The sequence below is a fragment of the Protopterus annectens genome, chromosome 1.part1 (assembly GCF_019279795.1).
Source record: "Protopterus annectens isolate FY-2018-M chromosome 1.part1, PAN1.0, whole genome shotgun sequence".
NCBI lineage: Eukaryota > Metazoa > Chordata > Ceratodontiformes > Protopteridae > Protopterus > Protopterus annectens.
The window spans coordinates 1992011877-1992035282 of NC_056726.1; the positions used below are offsets into that span (position 1 = coordinate 1992011877).

The 23406-nt window shown below is 41.0% G+C and overlaps 1 protein-coding gene across 1 annotated transcript in view; it reads left to right on the forward strand.

The window, feature by feature from the left end:
- Positions 1–23406, forward strand: part of LOC122816787 (dynein axonemal heavy chain 8-like) — a 9517065-nt gene that overhangs the window by 7270344 nt on the left and 2223315 nt on the right. The window contains 1 exon segment of the mRNA XM_044089814.1: positions 11854–12041. Coding sequence (XP_043945749.1) covers positions 11854–12041 — 188 coding nt within the window.

Genomic DNA, 23406 nt, shown 5'->3' on the forward strand with positions numbered 1-23406 from the left:
ATTAACATTTGTTGTTTCATTGTTAAAATATAATTTTAAATTTAACTTGCGTATGTAGCATTTCAGATCAATCAAAACTTTAGCTAAACTTCCATAGGTACTTGGAATAAAAGTGTATCCAAGAGCTAACAATTCAACTAAGTCAGAATCTAGTTCCAAAGATGAAAAGTTATAGATAGTAAAGTCTTTCCTTGTGTTAGTATATATAACAGGGCCTTGCAAAAATCCTCGGACCTGTGGGAGAAACATTGTCTGTTAACGCTTCCTCCAATACACATTCCCCTTGTTTCTTCTGTTGATTCCCTAAAAACTTTATCATTAGGGAGCTCTAAAGGAACCTGCTTATTCTGGTCAGTTCTCCCTGGTCCTCTTTGGTTCTTATAATTGTAGTTAACAGCAGTGGACCCTTTTAACCTATTACTTCTTCTAACTTCCTGTCTAGGTGTATTAGTAAGGTGTTCACCATTTTCACCTTCCAACGAAATTAATTCAGCATTAACAGAAGTAGAAGGCCCATTTAAACCAACAGTATTGGACCCTGCACTTGGAATGTTCAAATGGGAATATGCTTGGTTAGAAAAATAAGCTGTTCTATCCCTTACTAACTTCTTATTTTGTTAATTTTAATTTAAGTAACAATGCATCAATGCTAGAAAAATACGGTCGTAGTCATATTTAAACTGCAAAAGAAGTATTAATTTTGATTTCTTCATCCAAAACATTCACTTCAGAAATAAGAGACAAGATATGCATATCATAATGTTTAACTATCACGTTTAGCAATTGTAACCCCTGTTCCTGAAACAAACATTTCAATTCTGAAAATACAGTTGGTCCAACAGTAGTCCAGAAGGAGTGAAGTTGTTCCTAAGGCCTTTTGGAACCAGTTTCTCATTTAAACATTGCCTAAAATAAGCAGCTTCCAGCTGCAGTTTTTTTAATTTAAGCAACTTAATGTCAAGTACCTTTAAACGGTCACTAAACCAGTTGTTGTCGTTTTCTTGAACAGGAAAAGAGCTGGCAGTTGACCCAGTGTTAGCGCCTGACAAAACGAAAACGGGTTCTCTTTATTAATCCAGTCGTTCAAGGTTCGGCGTTCCTCCACTGGCTCCGTCCTATGCTCCTCATTTAAGTTAGATGCTGGTGGTGTAATTAGATTAGCATTAGTTCCTACAGCATGACTAGTAGAAGGGATCCGAAAGATGCATGGAGTTGAAGGAAACAAGTCCGTTTCCCTACTGGTAGAAGCAGTAGCGTTTTGAACAACAGAACTTCCTGCCTGTTGTTTATTTGGTCGAGGAGGCAGTCCTCTAAGCTGTTGTGCTGCAGGAAGTAACGTAGCAGACCCTTCCGAGTCAGAAACTGAAACAACATTCTGGTTTGCAATAGTTTCAGACTTTTCTTTTCTGTAAAAAGTTGGAAGTTGCTCTAAAACATCCATACGAACATGTAAAGCTTCCAATTTTTGTGAGATGGAAGCCAATAAAGAGAATAAGTCTGTTTCACTTGATTTTTCAAAAGTAGCTGTTAGACAAAGGTTAGGACTAACAAGACTGGCTGGAGTGCCTGAATCCATGGCAATCAACAAACAGTCAAAAATGAGCAAACAAACTTGTAAAAATGTGTAGAAACAGGCAACCTGATGTCCAGATAGTCAATACTAACCACAGGAAACAAAGTCCAAGTTTCTTCTTTAACGTAAAAGTATTTTATTTTTCAAAGACAACGTTTTGCGTGACCCTGTCACAGCTTCCTCAGAAGAAGACAAGTAAAACAGCTAAACTGGTCTGTTCAAATACTCAGTTAACAGGAAGTGACAAATAATTGCACTTCCTGCACTAATTTGACTCAATAAAATAATGAATAAAATCATGAATAATCATAAAACTCCATTGAATTATCTATAAATATTGTATGATAAAAGACAACATAAAATGTTCTTACTAGTGCATTTACATTAACATTGTAAAAAATTATGCATTAAACCCACAAAATAATGTACATATAGGCATTACCTAAAGTAGCTCCTTAGTTTAAGAACACATGAAATGTTACAGTTCTCATTGAGGCCATCTAGCCTAAATGCATCTAAATTCAACTGCCATAAAAGTTCGACACACTCAAGAACTATCTGAAAGGGGCCTACCCTATCGGTTAAAGGTACTTGATCAATACCCATAAAACAAAAAGAGTGGTCAGGGTTACTGCTAACATGTTTTGCTAAGGCATTCTCTAAAAGAGGTTTTTTTATGGCATAAAGGTGCTGGTATATTCTCTCTTTTAGTTTACGATTGGTTTTTCCTATGTAAAAGGAAGGGCAGGAATTACACAAAGCAATGTACACCACTGACTTTGAATCACAAGTAATCCTCTGCTTAATGTTGTATTTTTTATTCCTAACTATAAAGGAATTTCCAGTTCTCATCACTTTACACATGTTGCAGCATCCACATTTAAATGAACCTCTAGGTCTTATGTGACCATAAGCTGGAAGCTGCTTATTTTAGGCAATGTTTAAATGAGAAACTGGTTCCAAAAGGCCTTAGGAACAACTTCACTCCTTCTGGACTACTGTTGGACCAAGTGTATTTTTCAGAATTGAAATGTTTGTTTCAGGAACAGGGGTTACAATTGCTAAACGTGATAGTTAAACATTATGATATGCATATCTTGTCTCTTATTTCTGAAGTGAATGTTTTGGATGAAGAAATCAAAATTAATACTTCTTTTTTGCAGTTTAAATATGACTACGACCGTATTTTTTCGTGGGTTTAATGCATAATTTTTTACAATGTTAATGTAAATGCACTAGTAAGAACATTTTTATGTTGTCTTTTATCATACAATATTTATAGATAATTCAATGGAGTTTTATGATTATTCATGATTTTATTCATTATTTTTATTGAGTCAAATTAGTGCAGGAAGTGCAATTATTTGTCACTTCCTGTTAACTGAGTATTTGAACAGACCAGTTTAGCTGTTTTACTTGTCTTCTTCTGAGGAAGCTGTGACAGGGGTCACGGCGAAAACGTTGTCTTTTTGAAAAATAAAATACTTTTACGTTAAAGAAGAAACTTGGACTTTGTTTCCTGTGGTTAGTATTGACTATCTGGACATCAGGTTGCCTGTTTCTACACATTTTTACAAGTTTGTTTGCTCATTTTTGACTGTTTGTAGGAAGATCCACAAGGGTAAATGGAAGAGATTCACCATTTCTACTCTGTAGAGGGAATTAGACCCCTTCTCTGCCCCTATTCCTGCTGTTCTGAAAGTTTTAGCATCTATTTTTCAAGAAGGTGCTAGTTTCTCTACTATCAAAGTGCATTTGGCAACGATATCTAATTTTCATTCAGGTGAAAATACTTCCTCTTTAGCTTCATCAAAACTGTGCAAGGCTTTCCATAAAGGTACCTTTTTGCTTATGCCCCCAATGAAGGATCCTACCCCACCCTGGGATTTAATGATTTTACTGCAAGGTTTAACTCCGTGTCCGTTTGAACCATCAGCTAGATCTGACCTAAAATTTTTATCTTGGAAAACTGTTTTTCTAGTGGCTGTTACATCTGTGAGACTAATATCCAAGCTCCAGACTGTCCGTCTTTGAAATCCCCATAGTTGATCTTCCACAAAGACAGAGGTACCTTATGGATCAGTCCAGCCTTCTTGCTCAAAGTAGACTCGGAGGTGAATGTTAACCAAGTCATTAATTTGCCTGTTTTCTTTCCCAGCTTCTCTAATAAAGATGAATACATGCTTCACCTCTTGGATGTACATAGACACCACTGCTTTTATCTCCATAGAACAAAAGATTTCAGAAAGACAGAACAATTGTTTGCCTCATTATCATTAAACAGATTGGATAGACCAGTTTCTAAAGTTACTTTAGCCAAATTGTTGACAGACTGCATATCCTTTGTTTACAGTCAATGAGGTTTGTCCTTATCCAGCCCTCCTAAAGCACACTGCACTAGGTTCATGGTGACTTCATCCTGTTTTTGGTGTAGTACTTCTGTTGTTGACATTTGTGCCACAACCACTTAGTCCAATGCTTATACATTTATTGCTCATTACCAATTGGATTTAACTTCCAGAAGTAGGGCTGCCTTTGGTTCTGCAGTACTCTGGAATATCCTTCCATGACGGCCACCCAAGGTTCATGTATCTGGAGAGTCTGTCCCATCTGTTGAGGAATGAATGAAAATGACTACATCATATATTAAGGTATGTACTCACTATAACAATGCATCTATGTTGTCCATTTTCATTCTTCCTCAACTTTCCACCCTCCATTCCCCTTCCCTTTTCTTCCTGGAGTGACCTTATGATTGTTGTGGAACCTCGGATGTTCTTCGTGTTTCACTGTTGCAGTCATTACATTTGGGTAATCTGCTGGCAGGTTGCCCTCAGTCAGCCTGAATTCCAAAGTCTTGGGTCCTGCGTCGGTTGCTGTCTCCTCTTCCATGATGTCAGGTCGTCAGGGGTATAAAACATGCAGCCGACACCATTTTCTTTAGTCTTTCTTGCCACGCAGTGCCCGAAGCAGAAGCATTTCGCAAGTGCCGGTCGGCCGACTACTGAAATATTTGAGTTTGAGTTTCAGAACCGAAGGCTTAACTAAAGCTAAGTACCCTGTTAGGGAAACTTTTTTCTTGCTCCATACCGATGTCAGAAAAAATTAATAATTGCATTACTTGTGGGAAGCAAATACCTCATATGGATTTCCACTTATACTGTATTCCTTGCCTAGGCCCTGATCACAACTTGCCTGGCTGTCGGTTTTGTGCTAGATTTAACCAACGCACTATTAATTGTCAGTATATTTTTGCCTCAAAGTATTTTGGAAACATTTAACTACCCAGAAATGTCGTCGGATAGCAAACCGACTACCGGAGTACATAAAAAACGCAAAGAAAAGGACAGAGAAAGGCAGTCGAGATCCAAAACCGACGACAAAGCTTCTCCTAAGCCAGTCGCCGGTTTGCCGGTACTCAGTGAGGCACTTTTGCAGCCCCTGATACCTGCTACCTTCGAGTCGCAGGCCTCTACCGACACCCATGTGGAGTCCGGCATACCGCAAGATACTCAAGGTATTGGACTGACAGATGTATCTCCCTTGGATGGGTGCAGAGCTACTGAGCAGGCACCGGCTTCTGAGAGTGTATTCAGACCTCAACATTTGTATATCAAACCGACAGCTGCAAAACCAAAGACAAAAGCAACTTCTAAAACTAAAAATCCGACACATGAGCCACATGCACAGGCCTCTGTGCCTAAAAAGCTGATGATCAAAATGGCTGAAGACCTTATTACCTTGATCAGGGGTACCCATCCCCCTCCAGATAAGAGGCCTAGGCAAGACACTGATTATGAATCTTCAGATCAGGTTTCTATTTTTTCCGATTCCTCTTCTGATCAGGAATTAACTATACCTCCCTATGAGGATTCTGATGCAGAGGAGTCTATACCATCTGCTTCTCCTCATGAGGATTATTAATTTGGGGAAACCTTGCATACTTTGAGGGAGCATTTCCACTGGGAGAGTCAAGATTTCTCAGAATCAAAAAATAGGCTCAGGGATTTCCTTTTTCTCCTTCAGCACAGGCCTTTAGCCATTCCCCCTGTTTTAGACATTGTGGATGATGTGTTTTCGAAGTCAGGCTTAACCCCTGACTCCTTACCTCCAGCTCCCAGTAAGCCTGACAGATATTACAGGGTCCTGGACTCACATAAATTTTTTATTTAGAAACCCTGCTGCTGATCCTGAAACTATTTCACAGGGTCCAAAGGGAGTTAAGGCATCAACAGCAAAAAATCCTACCCCCTCTGACAGAGATTTAAGGACACTGGACAGATGTGGAAAAAAGGTTTATACATCTGCAACCTTGGCAGTCAGAGCCTTAAACTGTCAATTTCATATGCTTAAGTATCAACAACATGTTATGGGATTGCTGAAACAGAAAATTATGTTGATTTCTGAATGTGCAGAAAATAAAGAATTGCAGGAATTATTGCATGCAGCTGAACAGGTTGGAAAGCATACTTTGCAATGTGGTTTTGACTCCTTAGAGGCCTCCTGCAGGGCCGCAGTTACTGGATCTGTGATTAGGAGGCATGCCTGGCTAAAGGAACAAAATTTACCTGATCATGTTAAAGCTAAATTGCTAGATGCACCTTTACAGCATGATACTCTGGTATTAAGGCAGAAAAGGTTTTAAAGAAAATGGAAGACAAAGCTAAAACTATGCAAACTGTTAAAAGACTTCTTACAAGTGCAGCTACCAAGATTCAGTAGACACTGGCTTACAAAGAATTGGTCCTTTCCTGTGTCAGACAGAGCTCAAAGGGGCAAATCCAGACGCCCTAAGGGTTCCAGATACCAGGCGCAAGATTCATACAGGTAAAAACAATGGGGCACTTCTACCTCCAAATCTGGAGGAGATAAAGCGCAAAACTACAGAAAGCAGTCCCAATTACTTCCCTCTGCCTACACCAAGCACTTATCTTTTGGCAGCACCCTTAGGGGGAAAATTAGCACTTTTTGCTCAAAATTGGCAGATAATAACCCAAGACAAGTAGGTACTAAACTTAGTATCACAGGGATACAGATTCCATTTCCACACTCTGCCAATGGCAAACGGTTGGCCAGACCTGCCCAAAAATCAATGGGCAGAGGCACAGAAAACAGGTTACGTCCCTCATGGATGTGGGGGTAATTCAGCCAGTATCAGAACAGGAAAAAGGACAAGGTTTTTACTCGACTGTTCTTGGTACCCAGAAAGGACAAGGCCTGGTGGCCAATACTGGATTTATCAATTTTGAACACATACCTGGACATTCCAAAATTCAAAATGCTGACACTGCAGCATCTTCTGCCCATGTTGGGCAAGAATGCTTGGCTGGTGACATTAGACCTAAAAGAGGCATACCTGCATGTCCCAATAAGACAATCGTGCAGAAGATACCTCAGATTCAAGGCTGGCTTAATGCATTACCAATTCTCTGCATTGCCCTTTGGCTTATCTACTGCACCCAGGGTCTTCACAAAGTGCCTGGCACCATTAATTGCATTTTGCAGACAAAAAAGTATACAAATATACCCTTACTTGGACGACTGTCTCATTCAGGCAGAGAGCAAGGACATTCTTCTTCAACACCTGGCATTTGTGAAAAGGCTTCTAACATGCCTAGGGTACACAATAAACGAAAAGAAATCACAACTGGTACCCTCTCAAAAGATAACATTCCTGGGTGCAAGCTTGAGTACAACTGCCTAGATGGCTTACCTCACGTCAGACAAGCAAAGGCAACTGACTTCTTACTTCAAACTGATGGCAACAAAAACCCAGTTATCTGCAAGACAAATTCTGGAGGCTTTGGGCTTCATGGCATCGTGCATCCTGCTGATTCCATATGTGAGACTGCATATGAGGAAACTTCAATGGTACCTAAAAAGTTTATGGAGTCAACATTCTCAGAGTCTAGAAACAATGATCCCTCTCATACCCTGCCTACAACAAGAGTTTCTATGGTGGGCAAAGGCATGTCACCAAAACACGGGACGGGCCTTCACTCTACCCCCTGTCAGCCAAACCTTAACAACAGATGCATCAGATTATGCCTGGGGGGCCCACGTGGCAGGAAGATGCATTCAAGGCACATGGACCCCAAAACAAATGCATCTACATATCAACCAGAAAGAGATGCTAGCTGTTCAAAATGCCCTAAAAGCATTCAAGGACTTACTTCATCCAGGACAACTACCGATAAAGACGGACAACACCACGGTCATGTGTTATATAAACAAGCAAGGGGGCACACACTCATACCCCCTTTGCAGATTAGCCATGGCACTGTGGGACACAGCTTTGACCTACCAAATAAATCTCCAAGCTCAATTCCTGCTAGGAAAGCAAAACACACTGGCAGACGATTTAAGCAGAAACCTTATGGACCCTCACAAGTGGAAACTAAATCCACAAGTCTTCAGCATGATAACAGAGAAATGGGGGAGCCCAGACGTAGATCTATTTGCCTCTCCTCAGAATTATCAATTGAAAAGATTTTGCACAAGGACTTATCACAGACAAGCATGGAAAGTGGACGCCCTAGCCTTCAGTTGGAAAAACCTATCAGTTTACGCCTTTCCTCCCCTGCCTCTTCTTCCCAAGGGCCTCCTAAAAGTCAGACAAGAGAAACCAAAGATGATACTAATTGCCCCGGACTGGCCCTGCCAATACTGGTACCCAGTCCTAAGGAACTTGTCTCAATACCCAGCTTGGACCTTACCTCAAAGACCTCAACTACTGTCCCAGCAAAACAATTAGATTCTGCACAATCAACTCCAGACACTGAACTTGGCAGCATGGCTGATCATGTAGTTATACAAACAACTCCTCTCAGTAAAGCTGTGATGGATGTCATTTTGGAAGCCAGAAGGCCTAGTACTAGAAAATCTTATGCTGATAAATGGAAGAGATTCTGTGCTTGGAATCAAGCACAAGGAACTGATACAGCAGAACCAAATATTCCTCAGATATTACAATACTTAACTGAGATGCTTGACAATGGCCTTTCTCTTCAATTAAAATCCATGCCTCTGCCATTTCGGCTCATTACAATACAGAGCCACCAATCTTTTCTCATCCTTTACTAAAGCAGTATCTTAGAGGAGCCAAAAATGTAAGGCCTCCTAGAAGATCACCATTACCTGCACGGGACCTCAGTTATGTATTGGAAAAGCTCACCCTGCCTCCATTTGAAACAGCTGCTACCACTGATATAAAGTTCTTATCATGGAAAACAGCTCTGCTACTAGCAATTACTTCAGCAAGAAGAGTTTCAGAGCTACAGGCCCTCATGGCTGTAGAGCCTTTTATCATATTTTACCCAGACAGGGTGTCTCTGAGGACAAATCCTACATTTATGCCTAAGTTGGTTTCCAGTGTGGCATTTAACCAAACAATTCATCTGCCAACCTTTTATCCAAATCCGCAGAACAAGGGGTAGAGAATTCTGCATTCCTTGGACGTACACAGACATCTAAGACTCTACTTGAACAGGACTAAAGCTCTAAGAAAAACTGAGCAATTACTAGTGACATATGCTACAGCATCAGAAGGAAAGGCTATTTCAAAGCAAACAATTTCAAAGTGGATAAGCCACTGCATCCATTTCTGCTACTTACACCATGGTAAACCTGTGCCCAATGGCATTAGGTCTCATTCCACCAGAGCTGCAGCTACTTCAGCAGCCTTTCTCAGAGGAGTACCAACCAAAGATATTCTAGAGGCTGCTACTTGGAGTTCTGTTCACACTTTTACAAAGCATTATCATTTGCCTCTCTACTCTAACTCCAGGGCAGGCTTTGCCACTGCAGTTCTGCAGGGCCTTATAGCCACACCTAACGCTGTTTAGCTCCAGCCTCCCAACCATACCTTTGGGATTCTACCCAAATGTAATGACTGCAACAGTGAAACACGAAGAACATAGTACTGTTGTGTACACTTGCCATAAATGTAGATGTTCGAGTGTATTCACTGTTTCAGTCCAGGTAACCCTCCCGCCATCCCCCTGTTATTCTGGAGTTTATCTTTCCTTCTCTTGTCTTCTACAGCCTATGTGGTGTATTTGCTTGTAGATGAAGGTAAAGTTTATATTGATGCATGTATATCTATATATATATATATATATATATATATATATATATATATATGTGTGTGTGTGTGTTTTTGCTACCTTTTTGGGGGCACCTGACATCGGGGGCAAGCAAAACTAAAGCAAATGGCGTCGGCTGTATGTTTTATACCCCTGACGACCTGACGTCATGGAAGAGGAGACAGCAACCGATGCAAGACCCAAGACTTTGGAATTCAGGCCGACTGAGGGCAACCTGCCAGCAGATTACCCAAATGTAATGACTGCAACAGTGAATACACTCGAACATCTACATTTATGGTAAGTGTACACAACTGTACATTCCATATTTGAGCCCCAGTCCTTTCCACCAGCCTTCTTTCTATATTGGCCTGAGGCTAGTTCTTTCTGTTTGTTTTGGGGCCGCAAACTCGATCTGAGGTATTGGAGGGTGACTAGTGCTTTATGGAAAGGGAAGAGCTCAAGATTTAGAGTCAATAGTCTATTAAATGTGGCCAAACCGGATCCGAGTATGGATCTGAGACCCATCAGTTGAGGAAGAATGAAAATGGACAACTTAGATGCAAAGTTATGGTGAGCACATAACTTTAATTTATTATTACTCTTATTTAGAACTAATGATAAACTCAAATACCAAATAAGTGATCCAAGAAGAAGTCTGATTTTATGTTTTGACTTAGTTATGTATGGAATAAAATATCAGCAAATAAAGAAATCAGTTTTGACCATGACTTCTGTATTACATATACATACATTTATTTCATGCACAGTAATACAAGAATAGTAGGTCTCAGTCAGCAGGAATTCTGACCTGTCCTTATGTACCCTTGCATTGTTAAACCTACCTAGAGTGTGTACTTTTGGAATGGGTTTCTTCCTTTTTTTCCTAGACTGTGCTCCTCAGAATGTTTTCTTCGAAAACATGCTTGCTGCTTTTCATCAGAAATAATTGAAAAGAGAAGGGAAGACCCTTCTCTTGGTTGGTGCATTACATTGTTAAATTGAACATGCTGGCTGAAAGTTGCTCTCCACGTATAGCTGATGAGAGCAAACATTTCTTGGGGGTGTGCCATCTAGAAGCTGGATGCTCACTGGGAAGCAACATGACTCACTGATTAAGGAATGTGCCGGTCACTGGTTAAGATTTCTACCTCTCTGGTTTTGGACCTTGGGTCCAACTTTAACCTCTAATCAGTGTCTGTGTGGAGTTTACATGACTTTCTTATGGCTGTCTGGGGTTTCTGTTGGCAAAGAGATTTTTTCACACTTCATAAAAATATGCAGGTTGACTGGCTTTTGTAAACTACCCATTTTACATTACATTGCCCATTACCCTTGTGGCCTAGACCATGACTGAAAATGATCTTTGAGGGATCAATTTGCTTACCCAGTTAATGAACAATAAATAAACAGGAAATCAAAATCTAATCCAATTTTATTAGCAGTAGTGAAGTATAAAAAAGAGATAAAAGAGTTTAAAGAAGGTTCTTTAGATAAGGGAATGTGAAAGCTACATAGAAATAAATGAAATTTGTGGGAACAATATATGCAAAGTAATGTTCAGGAGGAGAAGTGAGATTTAAAGGAAGGCAGGGATTGAGCAATTTATGTAATGTTGGACTGGAAGGCAGTTGCTGTAAAAAAATGTAATGTATAATGTTTGTAAATGAAAAAAGTGTTAATATTGTTATTCTTTTTTATTAATGTATGTATGCCTGTGTCTCAAGTGACGATTTAATAAAGATATTTTAAAAATCAGATAAACAGACAAATACATAAACAAACAAATAAATAAATATGCCTGACCGAGGCATTCTCAAAGATTAAGTTTAAGGTTTACAGATACACAGCTGGTAAACCATTCTGTTAAAAATAAGTTAAACACACTTTTCTGTAAGTGCAGCAAGATGTTCAAGGCCTGTGTGGTAGATACTATTAGAGCATGTTCCAAGTATTAAAATAGACTTTAGACTGCTGTCTGAATGTAGAAAGTATCACCATTTCTTGTTTTGCCTTACTGCTTAAGTAACTAATACAGTTAATTTTTGTCTTTCGCGTCTGCAGTGGCTAAATGGGTCCTTGTTGTATCAGATCATTTTAAAGCTAACATTCAGTAAATAAACACTGATTAGGAACATAGCACCAATTTTTAGAACTGAAAACTGAATGCCAATTTTTCCATGTACTTTCTTTCAGGTCTGGCTCAGTCTGGCTCGTGGGGCTGTTTTGATGAGTTCAACAGGATTGAGCTACCAGTGTTATCTGTTGCAGCACAACAGATTTACATTGTACTAACAGCAAGGAAAGAAAGAAAAAAGCAGTTTATTTTTACTGATGGAGACTGCGTGGATTTAAATCCTGAGTTTGGAATTTTTATTACAATGGTAAGAAATAGATATGTTTATTATTAACAACTATTGAAGTGCAAGGATAATCATTCATTCACCTCTGATATCCTGTTGAATCCACTTCAGGGTCATGAGGAGATGGAGCTGATTCTGCCACTTTGTGCATAAGTCTGTGAGACTAATCCTAAAGAGGGTACCAACCTACTGCAAGCATACAATTTCACTCACTCACTCTCACTCAGGACATGCAGAAAATCATCAGTTCACTTACTGCTCATCTTTTGGATGTGGGAGAAAACTAGATGATATACAAACTCCACACACAAGGTATCCCAACCAAAAAATGAACTGGAAAACTAAGTGCTCTGTGTCAGAAATGTTATCCACTGTGCCACTTCACCTTTATTATAATTTTATCCTAAGTGATGCACTAAGCTTTGTGACTGAGTTTAAGGTCCATTGCAAGACATCCTATGCAAATATTGTTTTGGGGGTAGTCATCCAGTACATCATGCACTTGACTGAGGTTTGTTCAGCTGGCAAACAGCGAATTAACTAGCTGAATAAGGTCTTTGAATGACAGAGGCAGTTAAATGACTGCATTTGATGAGTCATTTCTGGAGGTGGCCATTTCTGCCAAAGCCTATCTGGTTGAGAAAGGAATTTATCAGATAAATGTACAATTTCTATCTACAAAGACTTAGTGGACAGCTCTTCTGTAAGTGCTAGACCTTTGTGACATTATGTTGAAATATAAAAATAACTTAAATCCTATTCAGCACTGTAATTGTTGTACTGCAAATCTACCCAATATATTTTTGGAACAGGTATTAGAATTTATCTAGTCAGAAACTCCAAATGAGTAACAAATACAGCAGACGAGAAGGAAGAAAAAGGATAAAATTTCCATTTTTGTTGCAACAACTAGCAAATGATGTATGTAATTTAGTTTTAGTTAAACTAGTATTGTCTGTATGCTAGCAGTTTAAGTGTTTGGACTGAGAATATAATTAATAATATGTTAAAAAGGCAACTGCACATACAAAAAATGTTTTTAATCATATTTTGATTTTTTTTTCCTGCCATACTATTGTCCCAGCATCCCTGCAAGTCATTAGTTCTGTTTTCGAATGTGTAGTATTCCAAAAATGGCAGGTTGAAGACTGCCATGCAAATATGATTTTGTTTTACAGTAAAGGCTTCTTTTACCCACATGACTCTTTGTGTCTTCATAAGATTACATTAGAAGAACATAAAATTTTTTGTGACCCTGATCTCCATTCATCTGCAGTCATTGTTGTGATTTCCTACTTTCTTCAATTGTTCATATGAAGAACAATGTCTACCTTATTAATAACTTTCTTTTTTTAGTGACCCTAACTTAAATGGCTTTTTATAATACATTTGAATGACAGGCTTGAAAGAATTGGTAAATTAGTTGCAGTTGTTCATTCTTATAATTTTGTGTCTTCCTCACAGAAGGTCTTTGTAATAGTAAAGCATAATATTTGAGTTGATCATGTTGTGCAGCTCTTTTCCTAGCCAGAATTTGCTCAAGTAGCAATTTCTTCCTTGCAAAGAAGCAACACATCTCTCATACGTTTAGGGCTAGCCACTTAGCTGTGTGAGCATTGGCTGTAGATAATGGTTACTATCAATGTGACACTCCTACCACATGTGTAAAAATGGAAAAAAGTGGGGTTATGAATAGATGAATAGATTGGATGGAATGAGGATCCCATATATGCATCACATTTTCTCCAGTTGTTGTCATTGTTTTGAATGTGTCCTATTTTCCAGATGGGTCAAAATGGGCTTCTGCTTTCTAGTGGCTTCATTTTATTATTTTTCAAACACTTTCAGTCTTATTTTTCTTCATTTTCATATACATGGCTTATCATTTACTCTTGGATGTTTCCCAGTATAAACAAAAGATGTTCTGTAGTCCTATCTCGCCTTCATTCTTACATATGGGTTCGGAGCCGATCCTCGGCTCCGACTCGGCCTATTACAAAGCTCAAAGTCTCTTAGTTGGCTTGTGGCTAGGTAGGTATCCCATAGTGCACTAGTACAATCCCCAGATCTTGTTTGCCGGGTCTATGAGTTCAGAAGTGCTTCTTGCTTGCCATGGCTAAATTCAAAACTTTTTCTATTATTATCACTTTACTGTTTGCTTATAGTGAATTATCCTTTTCTAGATAGAGTTTAGTAGTGTTAGGAGTGTTTAAAGACCTTTTGGAGTGTTTTTGACATTTGAATTAGTTAGTTTGTTGAGAACTGGTTGGCCATTGGCCCTTGTTCTCTGTTTTGGTATCCTGTGTGCTAGTTTTCTAATCAACGTTACGTTTTCATGCTCATATTTGCTATTCTATTGTGTACAGTGTTTGTTAATTGTTAGAGTTCTCTGCGGATCCGCCTTTTGGGCCTTGGATTTCTAATTTAGAAAGTTAGAAATTTAGCTTGTGTGCAATGTCGTTTGATAGTTCCTTGCTTGTTACTAGTTTCTGGCCTTTTTTCTCTAGCTAGGTCCATTTAAGTTAGAGAACCTAGTTCTCTGCTTATTTTGTTTTTTCCTCAGGGCTAGGCCCGTTTAAGTTAGAGGACCTAGTCCTCATTGTGCTTGTGTGTTCCTGCTTACTTCCTTAGCCTAGTTATTATGTCTAAAGAGCCTAAAGACCACAAACCTTCGGGTTTCAAAAAATGTGGAAAGTGCTCCCAGAAGATGTCAATTATGGATGGCCATAGTAATTATGTATATTGTCTCGGAGCCATTCATTTGCAGGAAACTTGTTTATTCTGCCATTCCTTCAGCTCCAGAGTTCTCCAGGAGCAGAAGAACAAGTTAATGTTGAAAGGTCTCCTCAAGCCTTCCTTTGAGGAAGACTTACCGAGTTCTTCTTCCTCTTCGAAATTGCATTCTTCCAAGAAAGAGAAGGTTAAGTCGGCCAAGAGGCATTCTCCGTTGCCAACTAGAGTATCGGAACCTCCTCAAAAACAATCTAAACTGGATAAGACTTCTGCTTCCTCGGCTCCACTGTCCTCGGAGCCAGTTGAGGTTGTTGATATTGGCAGTTCAGTTTCGGCCCCAATCATTTCGGAGCCGACTACTGAAAAACTACATCAGAGCTCGTCCATAGATCCCTTGCCGGTCTCCCCAACATTAAGATTTCCAATTCTGCAGAGATCCAGATCGCCTACCCTGTCATCCAGATTTTCCAGGAGCCTGTCAGAGGAAGATGTGTAGAGAGTGGTGCTTAGACTCCTGAAGTCATCTGCCTTGCCAAAATTGTTGTTGGCTCCAACCCAGTCTGTTCGGGAGCCACCTGAGTCCACCCCCAGTTGTGGTTCCTCCTCCGAGCCATGTTGGGCCTTCGGGGCTGGAGTGTTCGGTAACACTTGTTGCGGAACACTCAGTTCCAGCTCCCCTCGGGGCTGTCTCAGAACTGATTTCCGCTCCGACACCTTCGGTGTCATCCCTGGTGTCTAGGAGCCGAAGCTCACTGGTCGGTCCCAACAGAGACACTTGGATCCGAACATCCTTGGTTCCGAGTCTCCCGCTCAGTGCGTCAGCTAGAGTGAGCTCGGATCCTACATCTTTCACGGAGCCAGTTGCTCTGGAGCCGATGACTTCCTCCATTTCCTCAGAGCCAAGGCGGTCTTCGGAGCTGGAGAGATCTGCTTTCAAGATGATGAGGAGTGCGCTGTCTCGCTCACCAGCTCCACACAAGGGTACCGACACTCTTCCCCCTGAGGCCCCGACCTCTGTCTCAGCACCTACCCTCTCTGTCGACAGCAGAGACCCACAGCCTCAGGAGCCTCCGGTTGGTGGCCCCCAGTCTTCCGATACCTCCCCAGAGTACCCTTCTGAGGAGCCCCCTTGGATGAGGACATGCGAGAGGAAGCATGTAGACTCACAGGATGAGTCCATTATCTCCGACACTGACCTTGAGGAGTCAGAAGGGTCCCCCAAATCATCCTCTGATGTATTTGTTGTAGATATCTTAGAGATCCTTAAGCAGAGAGGCAGCTGGGCCACTGTCACCCCTTCTGATGAGGAGTCAGTGTACCTGAAGGCTTTCGGGTCTCAACCTTCAGCCTCTTGGGTGTCTCCACCTTTTGATGAACTTTTAGATCTCGTTAGTCGGAAGGTGTGGGAGCTCCTGATGCCATGGAGCTAGTTCCCAGAAGACCTAATAAATTTTTGTCTGCCCCCAAAGAGAAAGAGTTTTCGTCCAAGGGCGTGCCTGTAGATGCTATGGTGGTGGCGGCGGCCACTAAGAAGAAGTTATCGGAGACTTCTTCATCTGTCCATCCGCTGAATAAGGAGTCTCGAACGATGGACAGATATGGAAAGCGTATCTTCTCTTCAGTGGCTTTCACTCTCAGATCGCTGAACTACCTAACACATTTTACTAGGCTTCAAAGAGATCTCCTTAAGGAGTTAGGAGATACTCTTCAAGGTACATCTACTGAAGGAGTCCCTGAGAAGGTGTCTGCTCAGTTGTCTATCTTAAATTCCATTGTGAACTCCTCAATGAGGCTGATCTCTTATACAGCCGACTGAGCGAGCAGGACAGCGGGTTCAAGAGTTTCCCTTAGGAAACACTCCTGGATGCATTTATGTAAATTTGCGGAGCTGTTCAAGTCTGCCTTTACCAATGCCCCCTTTGACGGTTCTTCATTGTAAGGTGCGAACAAGAAGGGGAAACTCTCTCTGCCGTGGGAGTACGTTTTACTGTCCCCTCCAGACCATATCCTAAGGGTCAGAGAAGTGGTAAGATGCTGTTCAAGAAGTCCCAGAGATTTTTCCTGGATGCACAGGATGACTCCTCCTTCAGAGGCAGAGGAGGAGGAGCTAATGGTAGATGTCAGCCTAGAGGCAGGGGCGGCCCGCAAAACCAGGGAGGTCGTGATTCTTTTCGAAGCCATCCCTATCAATGCTCCTAATGGGGGCCCAGCTGTGCTTCTCAGGTGCCAGTCGGGGGTCGCATTTCTTTGTATCCAGAAGCCTGACTAAACATCACACAGGACAAATGGGTACAAAGAATAATCACCAGAGGTTACTCCATACCCTTTTCTCTTCCACCTCACACTCCCAAGAAGATCCCAGATGTTACACCCAATCACAGGGATCAAGCAACTGTAGAAGTGATAAAGTTGCTCGCAAACAGAGTCATGCAAACCGTCTCCGCAGACCAGATAGGAACTGGAACTTGCTCCAAATTCTTTTTAGTGCCAAAACGTACAGGGGAGTGGAGGCCATCCTGGACCTCAGCAAACTAAATTAATCCGTAAAGAAGGCCAAGTTCCGGATGGTGGCACTGCAGTCTATACTTCCTCTGTTAGGGAAAGACAATTGGATGTGTTCCATAGACCTCCAAGATGCGTACTACCATGTAAAAATGGACAGAGCATCAAGGAGTCATTTACGCTTCTGGCTGGGAGCCAGTCATTACCAATTTCGTGCTCTACCGTTTGGTCTTACCACAGCCCCCAGGGTGTTCACCAAATGTATGGCGGTAGTGACAGCTCACCTGAGATGTCTAGGATTCCAGGTGTTTCCGTATCTGCACGACTGGCTCCTGACCAGCCCCACCAGGCATCTACTTCTACAAGTAACTGAAAAAAATGCCAACACAAAACTCACTATATATCAGCAACAAAACTACAGCAACACTAAAGTAAAACTTAAGTGTTTTAATACATATCGAACAATCCAATAACATGGCTTTCCTCAGTGGAACAAAAAAAGTACAAACAGCATTTTTTCAATTACTGATAGTTTGTTTTGCCTTGCACTTGGATCCTACTTGCAGGGCTTATCTCTTTATCTACTCCTACAAACCAGAGATTTCACTATCCAACTTTGTTCCCAGTTGGGGATTACAATAAATTGGGAAAAGTCTGTCTTATCGCCCTCTCAATTTGTGACTTTTATAGGTGTAGAAATAGACACAGTCACCATGTTAGCTCATCTACCTGCAGAAAGAGTGCTGAACCTCAGACTATAAATTCTCTGTCTACTTCCCCTACAGAAAGTCAAGGCAAAGACAGTGCTGAAACACTTAGGGAGCATGGTCTCAACCATAATGTTAGTCCCTGTCACCAGATTACACATGCAAATTCTCCAATGGCTTCTATTGTCCCAGTGGTCCTTTCAACAACTGCCGCTATCTCACCACATCTTTATAACAGAGTCTTGAAAAAAGGACCTCTGTTGGTGGATTCAACCCGACCAAATAACAACATTCCTTCCTCGCCAACCCGTTGCTACTGTGATCACGGATGCCTCACAGATAGGGGGGGGGGGGCATTATCTAGGCAGGACTGTCCAAGGCACATGGCAAGATCACGAGGCTCACCTGCATATCAATATCCTAGAGATGAGGGCGGTGCTTCTAGCGTTGCAAGCACTTCACGATTCTTTCCCTCTAGGGATGATAGCAATCCAAATCGGACAACATGTCAGTGGTATGGTATCTTTGTTGAGAGGCAATTCATGTTTGGAAGTGGGCGATATCTTCCCAGTGCTTTCTGGTGGCAACGCACATCCCAGGGACAACCAATGTGATAGCCGACAAACTCGGCAGGGCAATCTTGATGCCTCATGAGTGGTCTCTGAATCAGGAAACAGCGGAACAGATCTTCCGCAAATGGGGACGGCCTTGCTGCAATCTCTTCGCCAGTCTGATCAACTCCAAATGCAGCAGCTGCTTTTCCCTTATCCCCCCTCTGGGGGAGTCGCCGAGAGACGCACTTGTTCACAATTGGCCCCTGAGACTCCTTTATGCTTTCCCTCCTTTTCCTCTCATATCCAAAGTGATTTAGAAAGTGAAGCTGTTGGGAAGCAAAATGATTCTCATCACTCTTTACTGGCCTCGTCAGATTTGGTTCCCCTTTCTCGGGCCTCATCTACTAGACGATCCATGGACTCTGGACCCAGTGCCAGACCTCTTGACACACATGTCAGGCTCCCTTCACCCCAGCCTCCACACTCTCAAATTTGACAGCGTGGCTGCTCCAATTCCATCCCAAGTCAGGCTTCATGATTTTTCACCTGCTGTGACCCACATCCTTATGTCTTCACATAAACCTTCCACTAGGAAGTTATACACTAGCAAATGGAGAAGGTTTTCTATCTGGGCTGAAGAAAGGAATGTAGATCCTTACACTGCATCCATCCCTATGGTTTTAGAATTTTTGTCTGAACTTTTCCATCAGGGATCTGCTGCTGCCACAAATAGGGTTCAATTGGCAGCGATATCTAATTTTCATTTGGGTCAACATGAGTCTAACCTGATGTCACACTGATTGTGTAAAACCTTTCTTAAAGGGGCTACCTTGCTGAGACCCCCCCCCCATTTCAGGAACTGGTAGCTTCCAGGGATATGAACTTTGTCCTCTCCAAGTTAACTTCTCCACCCTTTGAACCTGCTCATTCGTGCCTTCCGGAATTTCTGTCTTGGAAGACTTTGTTTCTAGTAGCTATCACATCAGCTAGACAAGTTTCAGAGTTACAAGCACTGTCTATAAAGCCTCCTTACTTGTTTTTCCACAAAGACAGAGTTTCTATTCATACAAATCCTTCCTTTATCCCTAAAGTTTTTTCTCACTTTAATTTGAACCAAACTATAGAATTGTCGGTGTTTTTCCCCAATCATTCTAATGCAGCAGAATACAAATTTCACCAGTTAGATGTTCACAGGCATTTATGGTTCTACCTCCATAGGACTAAGGAACTCAGAAAGTCAGACAAATTCTTCGTATCCTTTTCAGATTTTAGAGTAGGTCTGCCAGTCTGTAAAGTAATTTTGTCAAATTGGACTTCGAGCTGTATTTCCCTTATTTACTCCTCCAATGGAAAGAGACTACCGTTCAAAATTAAGGCTCATTCTATATGGTCCCAGTCTACATCTGCTGCCTTCCAAGCCAGAGCCCCAGCTGACAGTATTTGTGCAGCAGCAACTTGGGCTACCCCTCATACTTTTATCACTCATTACAAATTGGACCTGGTCTCAAGGGCTAGAGCCTCCTTTGGTTCCCTGGTACTCAGGAGTATTTTCCTGTGAGCCACCCAGGAATAAGGCGCTAGGGACGCTGTCCCATATGTAAGAATGAAGGTGAGATAGTACTACAGAACATAAAGAAGGTATGTACTCATCATAACGTTCCATGTTTGTAGTCCATCTCGCCCTTCATTCTTATGAATTCACCCACCTATCTGGAGACAGGATAGTGCTACCTTGGTAGGGTGGAGACCTTTCATTATTGTTGTTCTTTTCGGATTATCTTAATTCTTTATCAAGCTATAATTTAGCAGCAAACAAGATCTGGGGATTGTACTAGTGCACTATGGTGGTAGTGTGGAGACCTTTCATTATTGTTGTTGTTTATGGATTATCTTAGTTCTTTGTCTAGCTATAATTTAGCAGCAAACAAGTTCTGGGGATTGTACTAGTGCACTATGGGATACCTACCTAGCCATGAGCCAACTAAGAGACTTTGAGCTTTGTAATAGACCTAGTCAGAGCCGAGGATAGGCTCCGAACCCATATGTAAGAATGAAGGGCGAGATGGACTACAAACATGGAACGTTATGGTGAGTACATAACTTCTTTTTTTAGCTGTGACAAAAACTCACTTAATTGCTTGTGGTGAAGCAAGTAGCACCTGAAGGCTTCAATGTGGATGAATGGAAGTGTTCAGTAAATTCAAGCAGACAACCAAAATGAAGAAGTAAAATGTATTACATTAATCTTTAACAAAAAATGTCTTAGAGAAAGTGTTTATCCTAGAGACTCCAAATTTCTTTAGCCATTTGCCAGTATTTTGAGGCAGGCAGACTGGCCAGATACTTTATCAGCACTTAAACATGGAAAAATTCAGATGATTTCTTTGATACCATCACAACTTCTAAAGACATTGGTATCTTTGATCTTCACCATAAAACAAATATCTTATATAGTACTGATATTTTTACTAACTTCATATATTACAAAAAATACTTGGAAGTGAAAACGGTAGGAGAGCCAGACGTTCCCGTGTCAGAGGACTCTACAGTTTCCATTGGTATTAAGGCTCTTTCCATAAAAATAGTTAAGAGACTTGCACATATGTCTCTAATGCAAACAGATAACCTGTAAATGGTTGATCTCCCAGGCCCATGTTTACACTTATCAAGGGTGTCAGAACTCGTCAGAGATTCGGGATGCATGGCTAGGCTTAAAAAGGCCCTTGTGGTCATTAGCCTAGTAAACACCTATGAACCTATTATCCATTATTACAAAAGATTGGCTGAATAAATTGCTTGGGTCTTCAAAGAGAAATATTCAGGAGAAATGTTGATTCCTTTTGGGAACTGACAATCTGAGTTCAAGATTCTGCAAAGTAGACCTATGTGAATAAAATGTTAGAAAAGAAGAGTATGAAAATCATTAGAAGCCCTTTTACTTTCTCTGGGAAAGAGGAATATTTATTGTCCCATTACTTCTCCCAATTTATTTAGGAGGCCATCTTTAGATAGATCTTCCGAGTCACATAATTAAGCAGATCTGATTTTAGCTAAGCATATCCTCATGACAACTCTTGCAATCACTGCTCTAGGCAAAGCAAAAAGTAAGTCATAACTGCATTTTAAAGTTTGGAGACCTATAGTTTCAGCAGTCTTAGAAAGTCAAACACCTGACCTTCTTCCTTACAATCTGGCATACTGTTGACTGATCATAAAATTTTATCAGTCCTTGTGTTCAGCTTCACAAAAAAATGCCTTCAATGAAATGGTAAATACCATGAAAGAAAGTTTAAACTGGTCTGTAACCATTTTTCACCTAAAAGAAGATAATCATGAATGCTTAAAGTTCTGAAATCTGTAGGGAGGATTGCTCCAGCGTTTGAGACCTCCCAGACTTTGTGAAAACAAGACATTGTGTACATATAGAGTCAGCCAGACGCATGCAAGTCAACAGATCTCTTGTACAGATATGAAGATAACTCACATTTGTACTTTAATTTGAAGGCTGACAAAGCAAGTTTAGGCCAACTTTCTTCCTTTTTTTCGGTCAAGTGTCCAATGCCTGAATATACTGCATTTTCACACAAAGGAGAGATTGCTAGACAGGGTTGGAAAAGGACACATTTATCAATTACCTTAGCAATTAAGTCTAACAGCTATTTTGCATGTATGCTGTTTGCCAGTATATATATATATATATATATATATATATATATATATATATATATATATATATATATATATATATATATATTGTCCCCAGATGTGGACATCCAACAGAAGGGCCTCGCTCAGACAGATACCTGGTGTCAGCGCCATGGCCTCAAGCTCATTGCCAAAAAGTGCAGTGTCATCCCCTTTGGTAAAAACTCTGTACCCATGAACTACCACATAGGCAGCAGTCTACTTAACACCGAATGTGTGATAACAGACCTTGGGACCCAGGTGAACAGTAGTCTCTCCTTTGATAGTCACATTGCCACAGTAGTCAGGAAGTCCTTCTACGTGGCACACCTCATCATAAAAGTGTTTTCATCCAGGAAAAAAAAGGTCATTGTTCTCCTCTACTCGACACTCATTAGACCCATTATAGAGTACAGTGCTCGTTTTGGAATGTACCTCATAAGACATCTGCAGCAGCCGGAAAGGCCACAGAAGTACCTCACAAAGAGGATTACTGGCATCAAACAAATGCCCTACATTGACCGCCTCAAAAAATCCAGCTTTACTCCATAGCATATCGCCTACTCCGAGGTGATCTCTGCCTAACATATAAAGCTATGTCAAACCCAGAGCTGTTGGACATGCAACACCTAAAGAAATCCCAATCCCTCTGAGCTACACGCTGTAGGGACCTAAACCTTGTCACCACAATAAACAGGACATGCTGGAGGGATAGGTTCCTGTCCCAGAGACTTCCCATACTCTGGAACAGGCTACCCATCTATGTCAAGCAAAGTTCTTCATTAGCACTCTTCAAGAAAAATCTTGATGAGTGTATCGGAAATAGGAAATACACCCCGGGGATCACTTCTGTGTCTCTGCTCGACAGTAGCACAGGAAAATAAATTTCTTGGGTGGCGTAAGCCAGGGAACCTTGTTGGCTAGGCTTACGTAGGCCCTTTGGCTGATAGCCTAGTAGCTGTCAACAGTATGCCAGATTGTAGGGAAGAAGGTCAGGTGTTTGACTTTCTAAGACTGTTGAAACTATAGTTAGTTCAGAGAGTTATGGTTAAATGCTGCTAATAAGCTTCATCCTGTGGTGCGATTCCTTTAATTTCCACTTGCAAACTGTATGATTCTTAATAAGTCATTTAACTAGACAGTGTTTCAGGGTCATCCAGTTAATACCCCCCCCCCCAAAAAAAAAAAAAAATATATATATATATC